Here is a 27096-nt window from a genome sequence, read left to right on the forward strand (position 1 = left end):
TTAGTCGTAAATTCGGAGTAAGGCACTAAGGGTGAGTGCTTAGTTCAACCAAGGGATCTTGTTAGCACCAAGGGGACGTGCTAGTGAATATATTCTAACAGCACAAAGGGTTGTGCTACGTGGGCACAAGGAGTAGTGCCAAGGAAGAAAGCCTGACCTGTCTTACGACGCACTGTAAGCAAGTGGCGCACGGTGCGTGACTAGGACAAAGTAGTCAACACGTGACACATAGCTGTGATGTATTGATGTGAGAAGGGAAGAAGATTCAAATTACTTATTTGTCCCCAATTTTATTGCTGAAATTACCTTACATAGTTGGTATATGATTGACTTGTACTTTCTCGATTGTCGCCACTCCATTCCTCCGGGCCTAAGCTATTCTCTTCCTCCGACAACTTTCCCAGAGCAACACCGCGGCATCCTCTTTTATCGGCGCCATTCCTCTTACACTGTCCAATTCTCCCAGTAATTCATTAATGCGCATAATTTCTTCTTCAATTACTCTCCCATGGAAGCATACGCTCCCTTGCTAGTGCGAACTAGGGTGCCCCAACCCTCACTTCAACGCTACGCTGTTATTCAAATTTTCGAAAAACTCCGTTCAACACCTTCAATCGTGAACCCTAATTCAGACCCAGAAAGAGAGGCTATTACTCAGTGCCTTCAATCCTCTTCACTTGCTGTAGTTGATCAATCAGTGCGCGAGCTTTGTCGCCTCGTCAAGGACTCCAAATTAGACCATTCTTTCGCCCTTCTTGAGCTTCAATCTGCTCTTGAAGGTTGCCCGCCTCGCTTCGTCAATGTCTTTGTTAAAGGAATTGGGTTTCTTGTTCGTTTCGGGTTTCGTACTAGGGGGTTTGTTTCAGAAAATTTTGTTCATGCCCCAGAGAATCATCCATTTGTTAAGGTAAACAATTGCATTGAATTGTTTTATTTATCGATTTTGTTTATAATTTGTATTGCTTGCTTGATTTTTCGTTGCTCTTATTGTTGAATATAATTTATGTTTGAATTAATATGAATTGAAATGAGACGATAAGTAATATGGAACTAAGGTTGCACCAAGCAAAGTTTAAAGCAAATTTTATAGTTGCACTAAGTTTGCAGTAAGTTTGAATCAAATTATATGCCCACACAAAGTTGTTGATTTATTTAAAAAATGCCACTAGATAAACATTTTTTTGTTTATCATGAAAAAAACTTGGTATTTTCTCGAACTTTCCCTTATCATCTTTATGTTTACATATTAACAAGAATGAGGTTTTGTTTAATACTTATTCTTGTTAACACGCGACCATACTAAACCAGAAAAAGTTATAACCAAGTAGGCAAAATTATGAAAATAACAATTCAGAGCGCGCAATAATTATAGACCAAATTGTAAATTAGACTAGACTCAACATAAGAGAAGCAGTCCACATCAGACTTGACAAGAGCAGACGTTATCAGACTTGACTAGAGCAGACCTTATAATTTTAGACTAGTACACCTTAAAATGATGATGAGAACATAAAGCCGAAGTTTGAATTTCACTATGATCATCCAAAGCGTATTAACTCTTATGTGTGGGTGCATGACTATGCACAAACATACATGGCCTCCTTGCACTACTACACTAGTCAATGCATGATTAATTGATTATGCATGCTGATGAATCATGGCCTAAATGCGCAGCTTTGTACTGTACTTGGCAGGATAGTTCAAGTTCAAACATTTAACAGCATAATAAGTATCAATTTTTGAAAAAAATGAGCAGGGAAAAAAAACTATTACTAAGCTACTTAAATTTGGTAGAAAGTGAATAGTTTGGCTACACCTAGCAGTATTGTTCCAGACTGTTCCTGGCCTATGTTAATTGGGAAGAATTATAAGGAAAATGTGTCAACTAAACAGAGATGTTGGGAGCATGTATACATATGGCAAAGTACACAACATGACAATTAGCAGAACTTTTATACAATTCATTTGATCCTCTTTACCACTTGAAAAACACCGTGACATCCTCGACACATGCAATTGTTGTAGTTGCAGTGTTCATTCTTGTCAAACTCTAATTTACCATCTTTCTTTCATTCTATAAAAAGGGGAGATTTTGGTTGTCTTTCAAGACTGATCTTCTTTCTCAATTCCGTATAGCAGATCATTCCACAAATGAGCAATGCAACCTAGCCACAGGCACTTTGCTGAATTCCGATTCCCTGTGGCAGTTGCAGCACTGCAGCAGCTCATTGACAAACTAAATATATGCTACCAGACATCCCTTTAAAACTGTATGATGTAAATTAATGTTACAAGATTTCCCTATCCCACTATGACCTAATCAACTCCTTTTTACAGAGCAGGGGCTGACTCACCTAAGCTTCCAGCGTCCAAAACAGCCTTTATGTTGGCTTCTTAATAGCAAGAAACAGTCAAATACCATGTGAATTCTTCTCTAATTTAAACTTTACCTTATAAATTTTGTAGAGTTACCAAAGTTGGCTAGCAAATGTTGTGGAATGCTTCAGGAAGGATTTATCACTTCTCTTTAATGTTTGACTACCGAGTGCAACAAAATGTATATTGCTAATTTCAAGAAAAATGCACATCAAATTATCAATCACTTTAAACTTTTTTTTTTTGGTAAATATATGTCTTTTACTCCACCATCTATTTCAACTCTGAAAACTATGAGGGAATTATTTGATCTTACATGTAGCACTATGAACAAGAAATTTTGAAACCTGAACACCTTTGAATCAACAATAATGCTTCTGGTCATGATTGAGAACTAACAGACAGATGCAGGAAAAGTTATGGCATGAAAAGTGACAGTAAAATGACACCTGTGAATTGCTTGCAGTTTAGTAATATTTGTACTTATTTTAGTAGTCTTTATGATTTTATTGTACCAGGTTAAGTTAACAGATACTGTAGGGAGCCTTAGCAATGATATATAAAGAGGATCTTGGTGATTGGACATAATAGTGGATTCTTGGTTCACTTTTTATGTGCCTCTTTCCTTTTACATTGATGAATTTTACCTCTTAAGAAGACTGACTAGCAAAAGGCTTGAATTGCTTTCTTTCGGCTTGTGAGATAAATAGTATGGCTTCTAAAAGTGTACCTTTAAATTTGCTCAAAACTAATAGGGCTTGTAATTATGCCACTTTGATCTCAAATTCGATAAATCCTGATATGTAATTTATAGGGGAATAGTATCATTGTGCACTTAGATTTAGAGCTTACTTACGACGCATTGAATATTTTGTAATATTGCTTTTGTACGGTAACATTTCAAATATAGAGAATTTTTTAACTGCTGCCTTTTATTGGTGAACATGTGCTCTATCTTACTGGAAGTAAACTGGGGATTCCCATGTTTTAAATTTTGGGATCTATTATTGCTGAAAACATTTGACTCCCTGTGCTCCATATGGCTGTCAAAGTTTTCAAAATGCTTAAATTTTGAAACATTTTGTGTTTCCAGGTTTTAACATGCCGTTCAGAGTCACAAAATGAACTTGTGCAACAAGTTGTATTGTTTGTGGTGCATGGCAAGCAAAATGGAATTGGTGAAGTCTGTGACTACTTGAGGCCTCTGTTAACCTTCTCTGTTGTGGTGTCATGCTCTTCAGATTCGTCATTGTCCTCATTCTTGAGTCTTGTGATTTATTCGTTGATGTCTCTTTGTTGCTCCTTACTTCATGAGGCGAGTCCCCTTTTGGAGATGCTGATTGATTGTTTGAGATGCTTTAGCCTTAGAGGTGCTGAGGTAAGTAGATTGGAGCATGAAGTTCTGTACGACATTAAAAATTTTGAGGATTGATCTTGTCTGTTGGTAGAATAAGAGAACTTTTTACTTGAAAAAACTACTACTGCCTTTGTCTGATTGTTTTTACAGGATATTGGGAAAGTTGTCATTTTTGCTGAATTATTAGTGGATGCGCACGGTGTAGTTTTGCAGCACTTAGTTAAGATTGGATCTGTATGTTTTCTTTTCCTCATTTCTCCCCTCCTTTAATTCATCTCAATGTAGCACTTGTTTCTACTCCCTTTATTTTCTTAGCTGTTCCAATTTGACTTGCACTTTTGCTGGCCCACAACTTTAACTATTAATATATATTTCCTCTGTTCTTTTTTAGTTTACACGTTTTGACGTTTGGCACCATTCACAAACTCTGCTTTGACTTGCTTTTTCTGAGTCATAGCTATTATAAAACAAAGTCATGTGGGGTCTTATTAATTAGTGCCAGAAGTTAAGAAAAAAAAAACAAGATGGAGTACCTTTATTTTAATGAATGGAAATCCCTCTTGCTTCTGGTGTCAATATACATGTAAAACCACTTATGTTGACGATGCTGTTGTGCTGTATGTCCGTAGTTACAAGAATCAAAATAAAGAATTGAAAAAGATTAAAAGGGCAGATTATGGTAAAAGAAGAGGTATGGGTTGCATTATCTTACTCTTTTAATGGAATTCATACTTCTTCCTAAATCCAAACCGGCTGGGGGAGAATTTCTGAAAGATTCATGCTATTCCTGGTACTGAATCTAGGTGCCATTGTGCCTTGTAGCCAACGGAGGGCTGGGAAAAGGGAGGGAAGGAGGGAGAGGAGAGCCATTGATGTAAATCCGCTATCTTTATATTTTTTCATGAATCTTATGGGAGAGTCCATATTCTCTAATATCAATTGCAAAATCCAGAGCGATCATTTGTAAAGAGTGACAGTTATATGAAATTTACCTATACTTGCTAATTATTTATGCAGAAGAAGAGATTTATTGCTTCGTTTTGCTATTCTGATATTCAATTTTTATTTGATAGATGGTTACCGAAGCTCAATTAATTGGGGTGAAACTGTTGGACGCTCTTCTCACATTGTGCTTGGAGTTTGAAACACGTAGTATTGAAAGCAAGCCTGTCCTTGAACTATCAAGGAGACTTTTGAGTTTCCAGAAAGAGCTTAAATTGCACTATCTCCCTCAACTTTTCTCTCCTATGTTATCTCTCTTTGTGCTTCTAGCTCAATTGGAACTTGAAGATGAAAAGTTATATGTCCTTGATCTCCTAGCATACATCCTCAAGTGGAGAATTCATGATGGTGAGAACATTCTCCTCCCCTCCCAGCCTTCCTTCCTTTGTTATTTGGCAAGCTGGTAGGTTGAAGCTTTGGTTTGCTAGATTCTGGTGAAAGAAAGCTGTTTAGCTAACGATCATGATCGTTGAGATGAGTACTATGACAAGAGGTGTGACAAAAAATAAAAGATTACATGGTCTCCACTCCTATTTTTTTTATTATTATTCTTCTTGTCTCACATGCTTTACTCTTGAATGATATCAACCCACTATCTCTTTATTTCTATACTTTTTAATCCCCCAACAAACTCCACTTATACAATATTTTATTCCATTCAACACAAGATTAAACTTAGTGCCAGCCAAGTGGGGCACTTGATTAAATTTAGAGTGAATTTTACTCTAGCTTTTGAAATGAAATGTTGCAGACCCCTTAGGAATGAAACTACTCCTATCCATGATATTGAACATAAATAATGGAGTGTGTAGTTTAGTTTTTCTGATTTATAGAATGCATGTAAACCTCTGAGTTGCATGGCTTTCTGTTTTTGTGATATATGTAGCTCTAACTTATCGCTTTTTTAATCAAATTTCTAATGGCCATACTCATTTGCAGAGAATGTTATGGCTGGAGCTGTATGTAACCCATGGGAAGTGTCTTTGTTCTCTTTTCCTATCATCAGCTTGATGTCGTCTCCTTCAAACACTGTGAAACAAGCAGCATCTCAGTTTCTTTTGATGTTGGAAAAGCTCCTTGTAAGTCGTTCAACCTCGTTGAAGGACGAACTATCTATTCAAAGGGAATCTTTGTTTGTAAGCAAGCTTGAAATGACCATCTTTAGGCTTCTGAGGCATTTATGGCTTCAGGTAGTTTTCTTCTTTCTATGTTCTTTGAATGATTAAGGTTCATGCCTAAATTTTTTTTTTGACTCGTTGCATTGTTTTTCCTGGTTAAAATGCTATTGATAATGCAATAAAGCAAACTAATTGTTCTCTTCAATACCACACTAATAGCTACAATTGAACAATTAGATTAGCTATTATTTATGTAGAATTGAAGAGAGGACCTATAAGATAAAGGGAGAAAGAACCTTGTTCCATTACTTCCATAGGATATGAAGGCATTGAAGGGTACTTAGACTTCCATAGGATATGATGCCCTTTATGATTGTATGGTATGATGTTAGATCAAAGCAATTAAAAAAAGTTGTGGTATGATGCTTGAGAAAGTTTATTGAATTCACTAGCTGTAATCCATAAATGTAATTGATGCCATTTTCCTTTGCCCACATATCTTGCAGGATTTACCCCCCTGTTCTTTCTTTCTAAATATTTATTCTGCCTATGGAAATAGAATTTATGAGAATGGATCAAAATCTTGGCTATCTCATCTAGGAAAATATGCTTTGTCTATTGCTGAGAGACACAAGTCCTCTGACCTCATATCATCATCTCACGAAGTCGTATCAACTGGTAAAGTACTTGTATCAAAGCTGAGAGTGTAATTCATGTCTGAAATGAAATTATGATAATTTTTTTCTTTATTTGATGCATGTAGAGGTACCTTTTGTGCTGGGTGCGCTTGCTGGAAGTCTGGTTGTAAATCAATCTTTGGGAAGCAGTGCTATAGAAACATTAGCTGCTCTCAGCAATATGGAGCCCAAACTTGGTGTTTCACTGCTGCTAGCTGTGTTGTACTATTGCAATTTAATAAGGTCAAACATCAAAGAATGTAACGAATGGCTAGTGAGTGTCTTTCTCTCTATTACTAGCTCACCAAGTATGTATAATTTCAAGCCTATCAAATTTTCTGTTATTCTGTGGACGCTAACTAGCTTGGTAAGTGTTGTATTGGGGGGTAGTAGTCGGGGTACCCATGAGGCCATGATCTAGGATTTAATCCTTTATAGTCATCTACCACACTGCCTTTTGTGGCTTTATCTACACATGAAAAAAAAGACTTTTCATACTTAATAACTTACGAGTACGTTTTCAGATATAGATAAATATTTATGTACTTCCTTTGTTTAAAAAAAAAACAAAAAATTGCAACAATTGCTACTTCAGGATATTTCAAATAAAAAAATGCTACACTTCACCTTTTCGTGACTTCTACAATGTATCATTTCTTCGCTCACGCTTGGCCCACTATTTTTCTCTCCTCTCCCCTCTATCTTGCTTAAAATAATTTTTTTGCACTTACTTTTTGTGTATCACATGGGTTGCTTTGTCTCTCTCTTGCCTAAATTAATGTTTCATATGCAACTATGCAAGTGCTGCAACTTTAGTGAAATGGAGGAAATATTATGGAGAAGGGACAAATACAACAATAACAAGAAACTTTTAAAATGTTGCAGTTGAAACTTTTGACAATGCTATCTGTACTTGCTTCAAACTCCTCAATGCTACCATTGATATTCCAAACAATCCTACCAATGCTTCAGAAGGATTCAAATCCGTAAGTGCATTGGTTACTTTAATTACTACAATGATTTCCTGTGCTTGTATGCATTTTAATAATTAAATTTGCATATCCATGATAAATAAAAATGCTCTATGTATATTTGTCCCTCAAAAAGGGAATTGGTTCAATTCAGTCATGCAACTCAATTGTCTGAGAAATATAATAAGTCAAGTAAGATAATCAAACTCTCAAGAAGAAATTGAAAGAATAAACCAAAGAGGAGGATACCATTTAGGATATCTTTGCTGAACCCTGTTTCTTGGATATTTTTTTTCTTGCTATGAATGCATTTTAACTTACTATTTTTATTGTTGTAAATTTTGTTTATTTTTATGTGAGTTAATCTCTCTGATGATACTCTTAAGCATCATTTTCTTGTTATATTTTTTTGGGTACTTTGTTGCTAGAGCTTAAGAGCTATCACTTTGCAAAATTCTGCTTTTATGGTTTTATTTATTTTTTTATTTTTTGTTGTTTTCATAAAGGTCAAAATATACACTAGTTCTGATAGTTTATTTCATTTGCAGGGTCTTGTATGCAACTGCACTTCGTTTGCTTTGTAAGGCGTGGGAGATTAATGATAGGGTCTTCGGGAGCTTGCGTGTAAGGGTGCTATCTGTCTTTGTTAATTGTATAAAATCTTGTTGCTGAAGGATCTAAGTTAATAATATTTAGTTTATGTAGTTAATAATATGTAGTTTACATAAGAGGATCTATGTTTCTTATAAGCTTCGTTTGTGGACCTGGCATGAATGTTTCTCATCATATTCTGTTTCAAACTATATTTTTCTTTGGGCTGATATAATTTGTGTTGTTTTCTGGTCTCTTTCTTCCTTCTCTTCTCTTGGTTTGCCCTTTGCGGAATAAAAATTGTTTGGCTGCTTTCAGTTTTCACTTTCGTTTTATTTGTTGGTTCTAGGATAAGTACTTACATATAGAAATAAACTGATGGAATTAGTGTGACCATCAGAGACTGGAGTATTATCCTTTCTAATAACTATTTGTTTAAATTGTTTGACTTGCAAGTTCTGGAGCTTCTTGATAAATTTTGGTTTCCTTTGTGTTATATAGAGCTTCCTGCTGCCGGAATGTTTTGTGGAATTCAGATTTGATGAAACTATTTCTATAAGTATGGCTGCTTCTCTTCGGGATGTTTGCAGAAGAAATCCAGAAAGGGGTGTACAGCTGATTCTATCTGTAGCAGTATGGATGTTTTATTGCTTCTGCCACCTGTCTTTTTGGTTCATTCTTTATCTTCTTCTACCTTACCATAAGTTTCCTTGTTCATTATCTTGATGCTTTCTTTTTAAATTTTATATCAATAGGCGTGCATTGAGTCCAGTGGTTCCATAATTCGAGCTCTGGGATTTCAAAGCATTGGCTACCTTTGTGAAGCTGACGTAGTTGGTAAGCCTACTTTGCCACAATAATTAACCACTTGAGTAGCATATCCCAAAAAAATCAAACTAATTATAATATATTGTGCTGTGCGAAGAATGGATATCTAAGGTATTAGGTGTGTTCTTTCCAACTTTATATGCTGATTTGAACTTATCTGAAAACATATTTTCCGCAACTCATCAGTCAAAACATTTGAATACCAAACGACCAAATTGGCATTTTTTTATTTTATTTTATTTATTTTATTTATTTTTTAAGTTGGTCTGCAGTAGTCAAAAGAACAATTTCGAAGACATTTGAGTAATTCAAAATACATCTTGTGACAATTAGGCCAAACAATATGTTAGATGGAAGAATTAAGTAAAGGTGTTGTACATCGCCTCATTTATTACAACTTTTCTCTTTGGTTAATGTTTTCTTATAGTATTTTTGGTATTGTTTTCTCACATGTTCAAGCTTGATGAAAGCATAATTACAAGTTCAATTTTTATGATATTAAAAAAATAAAAAATAAAAATGAAAAATTTACAATAATGTTCCCACCTTTTGCCAGTCTTCTCAAATTGGTCCCAACATTTAAAAATCTGGGAATAATCCCAACTTTTGGAAACATCTTCCCGAAATAGGCTATAATAACGCTGGGTACTTGTTCAAAAGGTCAAACACTCAAACCCATCTTCACTAACGTCATAAACTACTCTTTACCGTCTCACTAGCGCTACTACAGGCTACAACCTTACCCTCCAAATAATCGTTGTTATCTTCCCATCTTGCTTCACCTCTCAATTGTCCCTCCTTTCTTCCATTGCATAAGTGATATACTAGTGATACCACCATCAACCACCAATAAGCGCATTCACCACCATCTTTACCCACAAATGGGCTGTGTGCCAAAATTATATGCCAACCGCCTTTTAATTTATATATTGGCACTGTTCTTCAAAAAAAAAAAAAAATTATATATTGGAACTTAATTACCAAATTAAAACCTCCAATTCCCTTTAAACCAATATGTACACCCTTCAAGTTGGTTAAATAACATAATGTACTTAATTTCAGGATTAATTTGTCAATTGGGTTCTTCAAACAACAAGAGAAGAACTCAATCAACAACCACCCAAAAACAGCCCTAGTTGAGAACTTGAACATCCTTTTGTTTTTATCTTCAAATGTTTCTAAGAAAAACCCAATTTTTTTTATAATTTGGCAATGCAAGCTTATAATTAACCGGTTGAAAATCAAAGTCAAAAGGCAATGTGATAACTTCTGGGAAATATGTGTTTCCTGCGATCTTGCCTTGTATTTCTGTCATTGAAAAATATACACAAATAACTAAATAAGCTATTAGTAAGCTCAATTATACATCAGCACACATATGGGCTAATTATAGAGTGAATCACTTTACCAAATAAATCCCAATACAATGTAACCCAATTGAATATATAAATTAAAGAAATGATCAAATATCATAATCGTTAAACAATAACGCAATGATCAAAAATGGAAGAATGAAGAGTATTATGTTGTATGGTGGGCCTCCCATACGGTGTACCAAGTGTGCAGTTATAGGGAATGCACTCATTGTTATTGGCCATGGTTGTTGTGTGAAAGCTATGGGAAGCAAGGCTTGGTGTTTGCATTGCTGATAGTCTTTGTTTGCCGTGAAGGGGAAGGATGAGGAGAGAGAGGGGTGGCTGTGAGGGGAGAGGGGAGGAGGAGCAAGAGAGAGAGGAGGGGCTTTAGAACAATGGAAGGGGATGAAAGGGGGATAATTTATTAAATTAAATTTAAAAAACTAAACCCGATTAAAGTTGAACACATTTGAAACAATGAAAGTTTACCTATTTTACGGGTTACAAACAAGTTAAGGACTATTTTAAGATGTTCACAAAAGTTGGGATTATTCCCAGATTTTTTAAAAGTTGGGACCAATTTGAGAAGATTGGCAAAAGGTGGAATTATTGCTGTAAATTTTTCCAAATACTAATGTTTGTTCAAGTGGGTCCCAAATAAATTTGCAAGCAAACTTATATTTTCTTCGTTACATAAGTGGGTCCCAAATACTAATGTTGCAGTGTTTTCCTTTTTATGGAACTTTTATAGTTAGGATAATGTTCCTTCTCCCTCTTCCTCTCACTCATCCTATCATTTGGGCTCCCTCTTTTAAGTTCTTTTTATCTATCTCCTCATCCCATTGTTTTCATAAAATCCTATGCTTACATGTTGTAATATTAATGAAACAAAGGAGATATTTCATTTGAATGAGATTCTAGTACATCATATGTAGTGTCCGAGCAATTATCACAAAGTAAAAAAACACTGTATAATTGGCTCATCATCAATATTTTTCACGATTGAAAAATATCAATGCGTATTGTAAATATTGTTCTTTCTTTCTAAATTGTTAGTTTGGAGTGGCAAAAATCTAGAATGAGGGGGAGGTAAATATTAGGCTTTGTGAAATTGAAATGATGCAAGATAATTTTGTTTACCAAACTACAATCACTTATCTTTCTACCAATTTAGTATGGAAAAGGCAGAAATAGGAAAGAAAAAAAGTAGAAGATTAGGGTAATGTAGTGCATATAGATTATTTTGCCAATTTGTCGGAATTTGTATTTATTTACTCTAATATTATTGCCAATTTTTCATTACTCATGCTGCTGGAGTTTATAGTTTTAGCAATTTGTTGCAAACCACCAATTTTTTTATTTTTTTGTAATTTCAAAAATTTATTTTATAGTTTTCGATTTGGTCAAATGGCCAACATTCTTGTCGAACTTATATTATTTCAAAATCAGTTGAGGTGAACACACCTTAAGTCTGTTACCATTTAATTATTCCTATGGAGCAAACCTTAATAACCTTTTCCATCCTATATTTTTCTCTAATTTGCTTTTATTTGGCTTTTTGTTGATTTGGTTATGTAATATGAAGATTGATTTTTTCGTGTTTTAAAAATTGCAAGGTCTTCCTCATGATCTGTATCCATGGCCACAACATCCCACATATATATCATTAATAAAAAAAAAAAAATTACTCAGTTCTTTAGGTGCATTATGTTCTTCTGAAATCTCCCAAACTTATTAGACCTAATTTAAATTTATTGGAACTAATTAGACTTGATTAGACCCAATTGCAAGAAAATAGACTTGATAGATAAACTTATTCGTCCTTAGCCCAAGACGTATTTTGTAAGGTGTGAGAATGCACCCTTTATCTCTTGGTTCATTTTTTTTTCTATAATTAATTTCTAAAGAGTTTATTCTTCTGTTTTTGAAATGTGAACACTTTATGGTTTGTTAAGATATTGTGACTTTTGCAAGGTTTCTGTAGCAGTTTTATGATGTTTGTATTAGTATTAATATCATCTCATGACTTTTGTTACGGATTTATTCGATTTGCAAAGGTGGTAGGAAATATATGAAAATTAGTTATATGGGAATACATGTAGGCTTTAAATTGTGAACTCATTGATTTTATCTTTTGCTAGATTTCTATACGGCATGGAATGTTATCGCAAAATATGGACTAGAGTATTCCACGGATCCCGTACTTGCTTATAGGTAATCTTGCTTTGTACGACCTTTTTTTATTACTAAATGCATTGTGTAACTTTTCTTAGGTTTTGGTAGCTGCGTTTATCTCACGCTACAATTTAACTAAAGCAGTGTACACTACCTGATGTTTTCATACTGTTTCATGCATTATAAAGATAAATAGAAATAAGTAAATGATTGAGAAAGCAGAACAAGGTTATATAAAGGGCTAACTCATTTTGTATTTATTTGGTTGTTTAGAGCCTTTACAAATTTCAAATTTTACAATAATGGATTATATATTTGTTACAAACATACTATGGCTAGGGCCTATGTTACTTAGGATTTTCATCTCACCTCTATTGCCCTTGTCAGATCCACAAACATGGGTATGTGTTGGGTTTTAATGTAGAATATATTTGCAAAAACACATCAAATACGAATTTATGCACATTGATTATGAACCTAATATGAATATCAATGTACCTCTTATAATGTCACTTCCTTAAACCAAGTCAATCAGGTTACAGACTTCTAGAATCACACACGAAGCTCCTCTAATGGTAAGCAGACACATGATTGAACCACGATGAGATTGATAGCTTAAATTAATTGAGGAAGAATCTTCCTCTCTCTTCTCTCACATGTGTAGATGAAGATGAACATATGTTATGTGGTTTTATAGTATAGGATAGAATTAATCTCACTAGATTCTTTCCTAAACTATCTCCACTTAATACGGAAAACCTGAAACTAGTTTTTGTTTCCTTTTTTTCTCCCTTTAGTTGGCCACTTATGCCTCTCATAGCCTCTTTGACTGGCTTGCGGTAATGTTTTAATGTGGTCCTTGCTAAGAGCTTGGACCATTAGTTTATGGTTAGTTTGATTCTTACTTGAGTGCCACCCTTTAGGATTAGTTTACATTAAGCTGCAAGCCCGATTACATGCTTCGCTGGCTTGTAATGCCCTAATGTGGCCCTTGCTACAAGCTTGGCCCATTAGTGTATGATTGGTTTGATCCATGCTTGTGTGCGGTCCTATAGGATTAGTTTACATTAAGCTGCGAGCCAGATTATTCAGGTGTGCTAATCGATAACGGTTTCCAGCTAAACGTATCTTCTTCTTCTGCTTGAACGCCTTAATCGCATAAGTGGGGTCGACTACATGAACCAACATGAGGACTTCTCAATCATTGTGGCTCTTGTCAAGCATGTGACAAAGTTTTGCATTGGCTGTCACTAGCCTACCGTAACCCTCCTCCTAAACGTATCAATTACCTGATTTAACAAACAAATCCTTATTTGTATCTGATCCTATAAACTATCCTTTAGAGTAATGCACATTGTTCGAAGGTCATACTTCCAACAGTATGGACAGTTGGACACTTGACGAATCATTTGCTGTTTGGACTAAAAAGCTGGAAACTTTAAATATAATTGCTGATTCTGAATTTTGGTCTTTGAATCTGAGTAACATAGACTAGAACATCATATAATCACTTATTTAAGTTATTTTTCAACCTTATCAAAGTTGATTTAACCAGTTATTTGAAACAACTTGTCATAATGCAAAAGTGTTAACAATAAGCTATTTGAAACAGCTTGTCATATGGCAAGAGGGTTATGTCGCAAAGTTAGAAGAGATGGAAACAAAGTGATAAGCTGTAAATTTATTGTAAGGCATGAGTATTACTGTGAATAATGGTTTCTGTATCTTGTGGTCCATTTAGCAGTTCTTTAATTTTGTAACTTTTATTCTGAAAAATCTTACTTGACTTTAATTTAAGGGATATGAACTAAGAGAACTGACTGATATGAAATAACCAAGAAAAACCAACTTTCAATCTAAGCTTCAATGTTTAAGATGCAATTTGAGAGAGAACAAATAACAAAGATTAATTCTTATCACATCAATTACAAAGTTTATTGTAATAAGGGTTTAATCCAAAGCCTAACACAAAGTAGAGCAAAGGTTAGGGGAGAAATCACATAGATTTGCAAATAATCACCAAGATTAAGGAGAGAGAGAATTCGCATTCAAAGTTTAAAAGAGGCAAGAATGTCCATTACAAGGATTTTTTTTCTCCTTGTATATGAAGTGAAATAAAAACTACTAAAATAAGTTTTAAATAAAATAAATGTCCAAACAAGCAAAACTCAAAGGCTAAAGTAACCTGTAATCACTTAAAAATTCGGGCAAACCATGGGTAGGTTTGGGCAAATCATCATGAAGCTTAACTTCTCAAACTCGCGGACACAGGCTAACCTTGTATAGGTTCGGGCAAAACCTTCAAAGAAGTTCGGGCGAACCATATAGAGGTTCGGGCGAACTTTTGGCCAGCTTAACTTCATATGCACATAACTTTTTCGTTTCTCGCTGTAATCAGCTTATGACCTATCGTTGGAAAGCTATTGGACTCTACTTTTATCTTCATTTTGAATCACCTAAAAATTCTTTGTAACGAAAAAGATATAGCTGTTTGAAGCTGAGTAGTCCATTTTGACCAAGTAACTATTCAAGTTTGAGGACGGTCAAACCTGAGAGTTGATCACCCAAAAGCCTACATGCCCACGTGTCATAACGCACGGCATTTCCTCTTCCTCTACAACAGCTAAACTCATTGCTTCCGCATCACTGACTCATGACATACTATCGTTTTACTACTTACTCTTTTGTGCAGCTTATGTTCATTCTTGAGATGGGGTGCTATGGATGCTGAAGCTTATGCGGAAGCCTCAGTTACTATCTTGCAAATTCTATGGGACATTGGAAGCTCTAATTGCTATAATGTAAATCCCCTTTGGATAAAGGCTAGGGTAACTGCTATCAAGGCTTTAAGTTGTTTTGAGGTTGGTGTATCTTCTTTTATGGGTGTCCTTTTTTACTTTTAATCATGAGCTATCTGTTACTTATTTTTTGAGGTATAATCTTTCGATACTTGATTTCTTGCTGATTCATTGTTTAAGCAGGTACTGCATTTTGATAGGAGCATCCCGGATTTTAGAGATAAGGCAAAGGAGCTGTTGATTCATGAGACTGATATTCATGTACTCCAAGTGATTAAAGAACTTGAGACCAAGATTATAGCATATGAGCATAGGTTTGTGAATAAATTTAAATTATATTATAATGGTTTACACTATTACTATTATACTAATAATAATAATCTCTTTTGATTTGCAACAGTACTAGGCAAAGGTTTGTTAAGAAAAGTAGGGCTCCAAGAAGCAAAATTGAGAAGCTTTTAGAAGTATTTCCTCGTGTCATTTGCTCTTCAGGTAACCCGCATGGATGTTAGGAAGTGAGTCTGTTCATTTAAAATATGAGATTAAACGAAATGTGTCAATGTACTTGACCCAAAAAAAAAAAAAAAAAAAAACAGAAAGAAAAGAAACTGTAATTTGTTTGAAATGAATCAAGGATAACGTTTTATTACATCCTATATCTAATCAAACTAACTAGTGTTTTTGGAATCTGTACTTGTTCCCCCTGTTCTTTATTCCCTGCCATACTGCAGAAATTTTCTCATGTATTTCCAAACTTGATTTTGCATGAAAAAGTTGTTACTTGTAATGATAGACACTCAACTTATGTTGAAATATGTTCTGGAATAACTCTATAATATTCGCTAGTGGTAATTCTAAATTTGTTCCATATAGTACTCCACCATGATGTATATACCCTGTGAGAGATGACCTGGGTAGACAGATGACATTTATTGATTAAACATACTGCAAATTAATCCTGAGCATGACTAATGCAAGACTAGAAAAACTCATAGGGTTAAAGTTGTAGTTCTAAACATGTTGGATATTAAAGGTGCATAGTTATAAATCCAGTTAAAGGGGAAAGAGCTGAAGGGAAAAAATGATGAAGTTTCTGCTGAATTTGAAGTGGAGATATATGATATTATAATTAAAATATTAGTTTAGAAAAAAAGATTATTGCCTGCTTAATGAATCAAGGAATTTGTGGTTTTTGTGAAATTTATGCAGCATGCTAACATGAAAATGGAAAGCTTTGTGAGCTCCATATATTGTAGGGATTTCTTTTTAAAGACATGCTGACCTTTGATCCTCTGTTTTATCCACCTGTTGTCAGCAAAGTATAGTGTTATTCTGACTATTGTACTATTTATCACAGAAGACTCGGATGAGCACATTGCTCAACAATATCAATCAAACATAAAATTAGATCTTATTTTAAACATCTTCTGCAATTTGCTACAGTTATATAGAAAAATTAATTCACCTGGATCTCAATTCCATATCTTTCCTTTCCTTGATTTGAACTTTCTGTGTCATACATTGCTGTCCCAGAAAAAAGTTATGCTGCAAGAATGATACCTGGTACGGCTCTCTTTCAACTTCAGTCCAGTCAAAAAGATGCTAACTATGAGAAATCAGAAGTAAGCTCATTAAGCTTATATATTGTGTTGTAATAATGTCTGTTGGAATATTTTTATGTTCTTATGGAGTATGTCTAAATCTTTTTATCTATCCAGATTGCAGATGATGTATTTGCTAAATATCACAACATGCTAAAGGAAGTTGCTGCGTCTCTTACTCTGTCAAGAAATATTTTTATTGCTCTACTTTCATTGCAATCATGGAAATCCTTTATGCAAAATTGGCTGCACAAATATACATCAGTACTTGTTGTTAAAGCATCAACCAGTCCATTGGATAAAATATCAAAGGCTGCCAATAATATTCTAAAGGTGTGGCTTTTGTTTTGAATTTATGTTTTTTTTTTTAAAATGCCTTCATCAAACATCTCCCCCAACCCACCCAAAGAACAAAAAAACAAAGAGAGAGAAAGGAAAAGAGAGTAAGAGAAATAGATTACAGTTTTCTAAATTGCTTACATGGTGGACGGTCTTCCCTAAATTTTCAGTGCATGATAAAGGTCGCTGAAGATTCAATGCCTAGGGTGGCTGAGAACATTGCCCTTGCCGTAGGTGCATTTTGTATGGTAAGTTGATCCCACTCTAATGAAATTGAGTTTAGGCAGATCTGTTGATCTTCTTTTGTGAAAGGGTGGTCTTTTTGCAAACTTATGAACATACACAAAGGGCTAATTATCACCTCAAAGTCTCAGACCATCACCTATCTGTTTTCAGTTTTTCATAGAAGATAAGTGTCATGAATTTTTGTTAGTTTATCTATCTAAATATCAGGGTTCCCAAGCGAATTCTCCTAGTTTTGCAACATGCAGGTGTAGGCCTAGGCCTTTTCTGAAAGCTTAAGTCCTTAATTCTAATAACTATATAAGTATTTTCTTAATCTTAATATGTTGGGTCTTTTGATTGTCATGTAGGCCTTTGTATGGTTTGTATGGTTTGTATGGTGTTCTTTTGAACTAAAATGACTTCGTCTATCCAAACCACTTTCCCATACAAATGCTCTCTTCTAAGTTTACTAGGCATTTGTGTGGGAATGTGGTTTGGATAGATGAATTCATTTTAATTCAGATGCATACCATGATAGGGAGATGAATTTGTTGAAAGCTCTTCTTAAACAATAACCTTAAAACTATTTCCTCCATCCCACATTTTTCTAAGTACATCCCTAAAATGGGTGACCCATAATAACTATGTATCTGTTTTCTAATAAAAGTTCACATATCTTTTCTCTCCAACCCACACATTTCCTTTCCTTATCTCTCTTCAAACACACATATTAACCTACTTTTCTCTGTCATCCAACCATCGGTTGTTGTTTCTCTCTCTTCCCACCACCACTTGCATTTTCCCAATATTAGGAAATGCCATGCCGAAAAATACCATCACCCTGCTAGATATTAGTATGAAAACAGTAAGTAAACAAGCAAAACAGAGATAGAAAATGGCAGCCAAGGGGATATTTGTATTACTAAACAGAGCAATACAATGCCTTCATTCGAGAGGAAGGTTCTCTCCACTACAATCTCATCAACAATTTTCAGGATTCCTTCCCCTTAACCCCTTTCCCTATTTAAACACAAAAATAAGCATAACAAACTCAGGCAACTGCTAATCAATGGCGGATCTAGGATTTCCGAGCTTGAATTATTGATCACCTGTAAAAGTACAAAAAAAATTTCGAATCCAAAAATATTAACAAAAAAATATATATGACAACCAACTTGATTTCAATCAAACAAATAAGACATAAAAATCCATACTACAACCAAATAGTACTTAAAAAATTCATCTTACAAACCGAAAGTACTACAAATAATATATTACAAGCACATAGTACAATAAACTATTACAATTGTTCACGACGAGTTTTCATATTTTGATATCGATCTATAATTGATCTATTTTAACATTGGAAAACAAATCACTTTCTAGAAAAGTAATCAATCATTCAACATTTGATCTCCCATGCTATTACGCAATTTATCTTTCACGATCGTCATACTAGAAAATACTCTTTCAACACTTGCTGTTGCAACGGGGAGAACCAACACCAACTTCAAAAGCAAGTATACTCTACTATGAGTTTCGGATAATCCCGTCTCAACGAGTTTCTTTGACAACTCACTAAGACTCTTCAAATTCCAAAACCTTTCATCTTCTCTAACGGCGACAATGAAATTTTGAAGTGTGTGTTCAAAGTAAATCAATTTCGAGCTTGAAAATTCATTTGGATAGAATGTTACTAGCTTGGTCAATTTAACTTTGTCAAAAGAAGAGAACCGATTAGCTAGACTAAAACAATACATACACACAAGAAGTTCTTTACTTATCTCGGGAAATCGATTTTCAAACTCTTGTAACTGAAGATCAATGACACTTATAAACACCTCAACTCGAAAATGATGAAGATTTGACACTCCCGGACGCTTACCTTTGAACATCCTTCTCCCGGGAACAACATGTCGCATTCATATCTGGAACCTCAATCTCATATTTGGTTGAGAAAGACAAGATCTTCTCCATAAGGGAATCCCATCCCTCATCTCTCAACTCTTGCAAATTAGTCTTGGTTACGTGAACCATGGCCATTACATTAACAATATCTTGATCATATTTTTGTAAGGCTAACATTCAACTCATTTGTAATTGCAAATATAGCAACCATTAAGTGAGCCACAAACACAAAATCAAAAGTCAATAACCAACCAATAATACTTTGATAATACTTTGTGTTTTTTGTTATAATCATCTGCCATAGATTTTGCTTCGACAACTTTAGCAATCTCATCAAGTGAGCCAAGGATCGAAGGAAAAATATCAAGCACATTTACAATTGTTTTAAAGTGGGATCCCCAATGAGTGTCACAAGGTCTTCCTAACCCCCGTTGTTGATTTAAACCCAAACCCGTTTCAAGTTCACCTAGGGATAATGCATCAACAACTGCTTGAGCTTGTTTTTCATGAAGAAATTCTTTCCTCTTTGGTGAGCAACCCACAAAATTCAAGAGAGGTGCAAGCATGTCACTAAAGAGCCAAGCACAATCAGGATTCTTTATAGCAAGTGCAATTTGGGTCAACTGAAGTTGGTGGGCAAAGCAATGAACAAAGTATGCTTGTTTACATTCTTTCTCTATTAAGGTTCTAAGGCCATTAATTGAACCTTGCATATTACTTGCCCTGTCGTAACCCTGACCCCTTACTTGAGAGAAAGACAAAGAATGCAGAATTAATAATGACTCAATAGCAGCCTTAAGAGTTAAAGAAGTTGTATCCCCAACATGCACAATACCAAGTAAACGCTCACACACTTCTCCTTTTTTATTTACATATCTCAAACAAATAGCCATTTGTTCCTTTTCAGAAATATCAGCTCACTCATCAGCAAGAATAGCAAAGAAACCACCATTAAGATCTTCAAGTATTGCTTTAGTAGTCTCTTTTGCACATGCATTTATGATGTCTTTTTGAACAACCAGAGAAGTAAGTTGACAATTACCAGGAGCATTTTTAAAACAAACTTTTAAATAATCAGGATGTAGTTCTGAAACAAGAGTCAACAGTCTAAGAAAATTACCTCCATTTGAAGAAGTTTCTTTTTCATAGTGAGCTCGAAAAGGCAATGCTCCAACTAAAAGCCATTGTACAGAAATAATTGATGCTTCCAATCGCTTCCTAAAGTTACTCATAGACTCCTTGCTTTGTTTTTATACTGCAGTGGTGATGCTTGACTTTTGTTTCTTGAACACATCCATAGCTAACACGGCATTGTTGTGAGCACTCATGTGCTTACCAACATGATTTTTTAGTATGTCTAATCTATTCCAAGATAAAAAACCATCAGTGACAAATGCATCACCTCCAAATGCATTTTCATCCTTGAATAAGTAACAAATGAAACAATATGCAACATCCTTTTCCACACTATATTCAAGCCAAGAACCCCAAGTTTCAAACCACTTCACACAAAATTGACGTTTTTTAGGGGCAACGAGTCTTTGAGGAAATACATGTTTTTTACGTTGGCATGGCCCTTTTTGAATGTAAGTTCTCCTCACTAAGTCTCTATCATCGGGATGGAAATCACTCATCTTTCTCCTCAATCCCGGGTTGTGAGGAAGATTGGCAAGATCATTTTCACTTAATCTAACACCATCTCCCGATGTATTAAGAGGGCAAGATTGTTCCACTTCATTTTGAGGGGAGTTATGAGTGTAGTTTTGAGGTGAGCTATGAGTGGAGTTTTGAGGTGAGCTTTGACAGGAAATTTGAGGTGAATTGTGTGTGGGAGAGGTATGTTGTTCACTAGCATGATGTGGAGTGGAAATTTGTTCATTTGGAGACGAATTTTGTTGACTAGGAGGATTACATTTAGTGAAGAAACTAGCGATATTTTGCATTTTATTTGGAGTACGTTTCCGGTGCATTCTGAAAATCATTTAAGAAATAACAAAAAAAATCAGCAATTCAAATATACAGAATTTTAGTTCATTTGAATACAAATAATACAATCAAATATCAATCAAATCCGAAAAAATCAAACTATTAAAGTATCAAACATTAAGGTCAATAACAACTAATCAAGACTACAAAGTACCAATATTACCAAATAAAGTTCAATTTAATTCAACATTTCAACACCACAATAAACAACCTGTCAAGACTATGAAATTATAAATGACTGAAATTATAATTAATTAAGTAATCAACACAATAATGAACAACAAATGAACAATTCAGTTCAATTTAATCAATCAAATGACTGAAATTATACCTAATTAAAATTAAAACTAAATAACATATTAAATAGTTCATAATTTAAATTTTAATACAATAATACCTTGCTCTGCTTCAGTGCTTCAGTCAGTTGTCGCTCCGGTCAGTCAGTCGCCGTAGGTCCGAGGGCGGTGGTGGCAGGCTTGCAGACAGGAGACTACAGTCATAGATCTACAGCAAAACAAAGGCCTTGTCGCCTTGAAGGCTTGAAGGAGTGAAGCGGTGGCCTGGTGCATACGTGCGGACGGTACGGTGTCGGCGGTGGCTGGTTGACGTGAGAGAGGGAGTTAGGGTTGTGAGTTGTGACGTTTGAGGTTCGTTGGGTTGTTCGCTTCGTTCACGCGTTTTCTTTTTTCATTTTTTTTTAATTAAGCAAAAGCCCCTTATTTAATTGAATGAAATTGCTTTAATTTAACCCCCAATCGAAAAACCCTAATTTATGAAATACTGAACAATTGGAGAAATTGATGGGTGCTGCTACAATAGAGATCGCCGGAGAGCAATCCTTGACGGTTTCCGACACTAGACTTACCGGAGGCCGGCGCCAGTCAAGTAATCCAGGAGAGTTTTCTTCGCTTTGTTATTTCTTCTTCTCTTCTTCTTCTTCTTTCATTCTCTTTGTTCGATCTATGCTCTTCTTCTCTCTTTCTCAATATTCTCTTCTTAAAGTTCTTACACTTGATGCTCTCTCTCTCCTCTGCCATGCATATCTAGGGCAGAGGATAAAGGGTTTTTTTTTTTTTTTCCTTTTCTTTTCCTTTTTTTTCTTTAGTAGAAGACTTGAAAGCCCATTTCCCCTTCTGATTTAGTAATCACGTGACTACTTCCCCCTCTTTTCTAATTTTTTTTACAACCTTTTTATTTTTAATTAATTATTATACTTAAATATATTTGAGGTTATTTTTCTATATTTTCAATACCAAGAAAGCTGTACAATAATTAAAATAAAAATATAAACAAAGTGCGCCTCAAATATAAGAGGCGCGCGCCTCCGCCTTGCGCCTCGCGCCTAGGCTCTAGGAATCTTTTGCGCCTCAGTACGCCTCGTGCCTTTTAAAACTAAGAGAGTGGCAAATTTAGTTTTCTCAATTTCCAGTTCTGACTGCCCTCCTTGAAAACCACCATCACCATAATCCAAGTGAGGTTGTGAGGAAAACGGATTATCCCACTGGTGTTGAGGACCATTCACCAAGGACGAGCGAAACTCCGTACGGATCTTCTCCTGCCAGCAGCTAGCTGAGGGTTGAGATCAGTCTTGAGTGCCGCTACCGCAGTAGTGATCTCTTGCGCAACTCGCGACGGTAGCCCAGTGATCTCCTGCTCCAACAATTCCAAGCGCTGACCGTGATTAAGGCGAGCCATCGTCGTCTCCGGCCTGAATCGTTACTGCTCTGATACCAATTTGCTAGATATTAGTATGAAAACAGTAAGTAAACAAGTAAAACAGAGATAGAAAATGGCAGCCAAGGGGATATTTGTATTACTAAATAGAATATTCAGCTATACAATGCCTTTATTCGAGAGGAAGGTTCTCTCCACTACAATCTCATCAACAACTTTCTGGATACCTTCCCCTATTTAAACACAAAAATAAGCATAACAAACTCAGGCAACAGCTAATGCAAGTAATAAAAATAACAAACTAGTAACCAACTTATTCATGGATTACTATTTTACCCTCTCCCCAAAACTGATTTCTAATAAACTTCCAGCTCAACAAGTAACTCTTTCTCTGATTATTTTTTGGGCCTTCTTGCATAAGTAAAACGGATATCATGCTTGGGCTGATTCCTTGCACACCCATCACCACTTTGTTGTTGTTTAGAAAATTAAACCATAAGCAAATGTAACGAATTAGATTTGAGAATTTAAATTCAATTGAAACATAGTGATTTAATATTAAAATTTATTTTAAAAACAAAAATTATCTTTTGATATTAAGAATTTTATCTAATATCCAACGAATGGGAATATATAATTCTTTAATTACTTACATAATAAAAATTATTTTTTCTAATATAAATTTATTGAAAAATTAAAGTTTTGTGTTTTATAGAGATGACAAGAATTGTACAAAATATTGTATAAATAACCGTGCATCGCACTGTATATAAACCTTCCAATCTTTCTGATGTCTTCAATTAAACATGCAATTTTTATATTACTCGTTCTAGATTACTAGAACATGATTTATTTTCTGTTATATTGGAATCATGCTGCTTCTCATTATTAAGAACATGATAATCATTAGGATAGTATGTTGATTACCTTGAGGTGTTCTATCTTAACTTTTGGGAAATTTTTAGATTTTGCCTGCGTCTGTTCATCATGTTAAAGTCCTGGCTTCAAAGTTCCTTTTGGACTGGCTTTTCCAGTATGAACATGAGCATCGTCAGTGGTCAGCTGCAATTTCTATTGGTGTAATTTCAACTTGTCTGCATTCAACTGATCGTCAACAAAAATTCCAATGTGTTAATGGGCTTATTGAGGTATATTATTCATGTTACTTTTTTTTCCACTTCCTCATTTCAACCCCATTTTTTTAAGAAATTTGCTTTTGTGTTGACATATCTGAGGCTTAGTGCATTTCATTCCTTGATCTGATCATGCTATGCATATAATAAAATTGTATGGTTAACTAATTAATATTCTTAGAATCATGCCTTGTGTTTCCTCCGTATTTGTACAGTGTAACTTGTCTCATTAGCAGATACTTTAAGAAAGATATTAGGAAAGATGCTAGATTAGGTAAACGGATTTATCAATTAAAACTCCTCTTACTGGTGTATAAGTAGTTTTAATTAATTTGTTCATTTACCTTCTCTAATCTCTTAATGTGCGTGTTAAGGGGACATGCTGCAAAAAAAAAAAAAAAAAAAAAAAAAGAAAAAGGAAAAAAAGTGGAGTAATTAATAGACTTTCAGCCAGAACTTTCATCTCATTGTGTAGGTGGGATGTGACTTACCTGGATTGTGATGCATTGCTTCTCAAAGAATGAAACTTCATTTATTTTGTACAACCTCAAAAAAATATAATACGAATAAAATGAATTAGGTAATTTTGAGCTTCCCCTTCCCTTGATAGCCACTACCCTCTCACCCTCTTTTCTGACCCTGCCTTCCTTTGCTCAACTCCTAAAACAGTTAGTATGGATGATAGTAGCCTGGAAATTCCATTGCATTGCCTTGCTTTGCCCAACTCCTAATACCCTCGCATTTTTGTCTTTCGTTTTTTGCTCTCCGGTGGCCACTTATCCCCACCCATTGCACTAGCCCCTCATTTCCTTACTCTATCTTTCCTTCACTAATCTGGCCACCACCCCTTCTTCCTCTCTCCCATCCACTGCCTTGGCGCCCCCGTTCCTTCCCCCCTCTCCTCAGCAATGTTATGATGTTTGGCTTTTCTGAAATTGGGTAAAATTTGGAATCAGCTGCTTCTCCATCTCTGGAAATGTCTCATTATTGACACTGTTCTTGGGGGCACGAAGGATTTCAAGGCAGCGATGGTTATGCTTTCAGATCTGGTTGATGTAGGGGATTCTAACGTGTATTTCAAGCCGATAGTTTTTCTGGCCGATTAGGAAGTGTAGTTGAGCTTGTGGTAAGGTGGGCTAGGGGCTGGGGTTTGATGGATATGCCCAGGGTTTGATATTGACAATGATTATAGTAGTAATATATTCTCTTTTTTTTTTCTTTCTTTCTTTCTTTCTTTGGGTTTATGGTATTAATTACTGTTCATATTACAAAATTGTTCAAATTTACATAAGTTTCTGTTCTATTATCATCTAACTTAATTTCTCCCTCTGTTATCATTAATCTATTTGTCACTTGCTGATTTCCATTGTAAATGCTGTTGAGATTAAGAAATAATACTAAATATTAATTAAGTTATCAAAGTGAATCTCAATGGACTTTGTAGTACAAAAAAGGTGATGCAATGGTGCGAGAACAAGGATCTATATGACAGGGGGAGGGATATGAACACTAAAGGATATAAAATTATTTGGGGGGTCTGTAACATGTAAAATAGAACATTAGTTATAGAAAGGAGTTCAGTGTGAAGTGTGAATTTATTTCTTAATTGAGTTTATTTTTGTTGAACTTATTGATACTAAAATTAACTTTTTAGCTGACACTTATCTTTGTGTTTGTATGAAAAAGAGCCTAATTAGTGTTTGCATGTTTTTAGAAGTGCTTCAATGTGTGAGCCTGAGCTTACATCTTAACAACACTATTTAATAAAATCTATCCGAAATGTAATCTTTGTTTACCTGTACCCTCGTTACATTTTTTCATCTTCACTTCTTTATGACTCATGTCAGCTATGGTATTAAAGCTATGCTATATGGAGTTATCAATTGCGATGAATTATTTACGTGGTGCCACTACATATAAGATATTGATCTTCAAATGGTTCGATTGGATGTAATTAATCAACTTGGATATTGATCTTTCATTAGCAATGACTCATTCATGTTTCCTTTGTTAGGTGGTATGTGAAAGCAGAAATATCCTTGTTAAAGGGGCTTGTGGTATTGGCTTGGGATATTCATGTCAAGACCTTCTTACCAGGGATGTTACTGCTGATAATGCATTGGATCAGGCTAGCTTTGTACTGCAGGAGAAAGCTCTTTTGGGAAAGATTGTCAGGACACTATCTTTGAGAGTATGGAAACTTACTCAAATTTCTTCTGATCTTCTGGTGAGCCTTTCTAAATATAAGGCCCCTGGTTTAGAGGATGATGACACTAAGGCAACATCTCCACTGATGGTTAAAAGAGACGAGGATGTGGGGGATGATCTATGGGGTGTTACTGGACTTGTCATGGGTTTGGGTATGTCTATTAGTGCACTTTCCAGAGCTGGGTCATACGATGCTATGTGCAGTATAAAAATTTTGCTCACATCCTGGATTGCCCAAGCGGACTTCATACTTACAGAATCTACTACTGGATGTCAAAGTTCTGATATGCTGTTAACTACTGGAGCATGTCTAGTACTTCCAATTGTTGCTTCAGTTTGTCGGAGACTGGAAAAGATGCACGATAATGAATTAAGCGACTTGCTTTTTTGCTATGAAAACCTCATTTCAAAGATTCAAATGGAGAAAACATGTAACATCTTACATCACAATCAGCTGATGGCAGCATGTGTTGGTGCAGGGTCTCTAATTTCATTTATTTTGGATGAAGGATTAGTTTTGTTGGATGTTCATCAAGTTAAAAACTTGCTTGGTGAATTTAAAAAAATATACTCTGATACCTATCCTCACCTTGTTCATCTTGGTGCATTCCTTGGAGTGGTAAATGCAATGGGTGCTGATACAGGGAGTAAAACTGATCATCGTTCTCCTGAAATTGTTCCCGTCACTTTCTCTGAGGGAAGGGTATGATTGATAAAATAAACACCTGAGATTTTCATTCTCATCTTTTGATTTTCTTTACCTGATATGTTATT

At 35.1% G+C, this 27096-nt stretch overlaps 1 protein-coding gene across 2 annotated transcripts in view; it reads left to right on the forward strand.

The window, feature by feature from the left end:
• Nucleotides 1-226: 226 nt before the first annotated feature.
• LOC110682876 (protein RST1-like) overlaps nucleotides 227-27096 on the forward strand; it is a 44238-nt gene continuing 17368 nt past the window's right edge. Inside the window, exons 1-20 of one of the 2 annotated variants that reach the window (XM_021859215.1) lie at nucleotides 227-907; nucleotides 3470-3754; nucleotides 3884-3967; nucleotides 4807-5083; nucleotides 5675-5925; nucleotides 6360-6531; nucleotides 6617-6804; nucleotides 7416-7516; nucleotides 8050-8125; nucleotides 8594-8725; nucleotides 8848-8929; nucleotides 12417-12489; nucleotides 15143-15311; nucleotides 15432-15562; nucleotides 15649-15740; nucleotides 16782-16870; nucleotides 16967-17182; nucleotides 17359-17436; nucleotides 23947-24129; nucleotides 26129-27025. In XM_021859215.1, coding sequence (XP_021714907.1) covers nucleotides 509-907; nucleotides 3470-3754; nucleotides 3884-3967; nucleotides 4807-5083; nucleotides 5675-5925; nucleotides 6360-6531; nucleotides 6617-6804; nucleotides 7416-7516; nucleotides 8050-8125; nucleotides 8594-8725; nucleotides 8848-8929; nucleotides 12417-12489; nucleotides 15143-15311; nucleotides 15432-15562; nucleotides 15649-15740; nucleotides 16782-16870; nucleotides 16967-17182; nucleotides 17359-17436; nucleotides 23947-24129; nucleotides 26129-27025 — 3975 coding nt within the window. In that variant the 5' untranslated portion in view covers nucleotides 227-508. The remainder of the gene's footprint in view (nucleotides 908-3469; nucleotides 3755-3883; nucleotides 3968-4806; nucleotides 5084-5674; nucleotides 5926-6359; nucleotides 6532-6616; nucleotides 6805-7415; nucleotides 7517-8049; nucleotides 8126-8593; nucleotides 8726-8847; nucleotides 8930-12416; nucleotides 12490-15142; nucleotides 15312-15431; nucleotides 15563-15648; nucleotides 15741-16781; nucleotides 16871-16966; nucleotides 17183-17358; nucleotides 17437-23946; nucleotides 24130-26128; nucleotides 27026-27096) is intronic. The other variant, XM_021859216.1, reaches the window with a different exon arrangement.

The sequence above is a fragment of the Chenopodium quinoa genome, unplaced genomic scaffold, assembly GCF_001683475.1.
Source record: "Chenopodium quinoa cultivar QQ74 unplaced genomic scaffold, ASM168347v1, whole genome shotgun sequence".
Taxonomy (NCBI): Eukaryota; Viridiplantae; Streptophyta; class Magnoliopsida; order Caryophyllales; family Amaranthaceae; genus Chenopodium; species Chenopodium quinoa.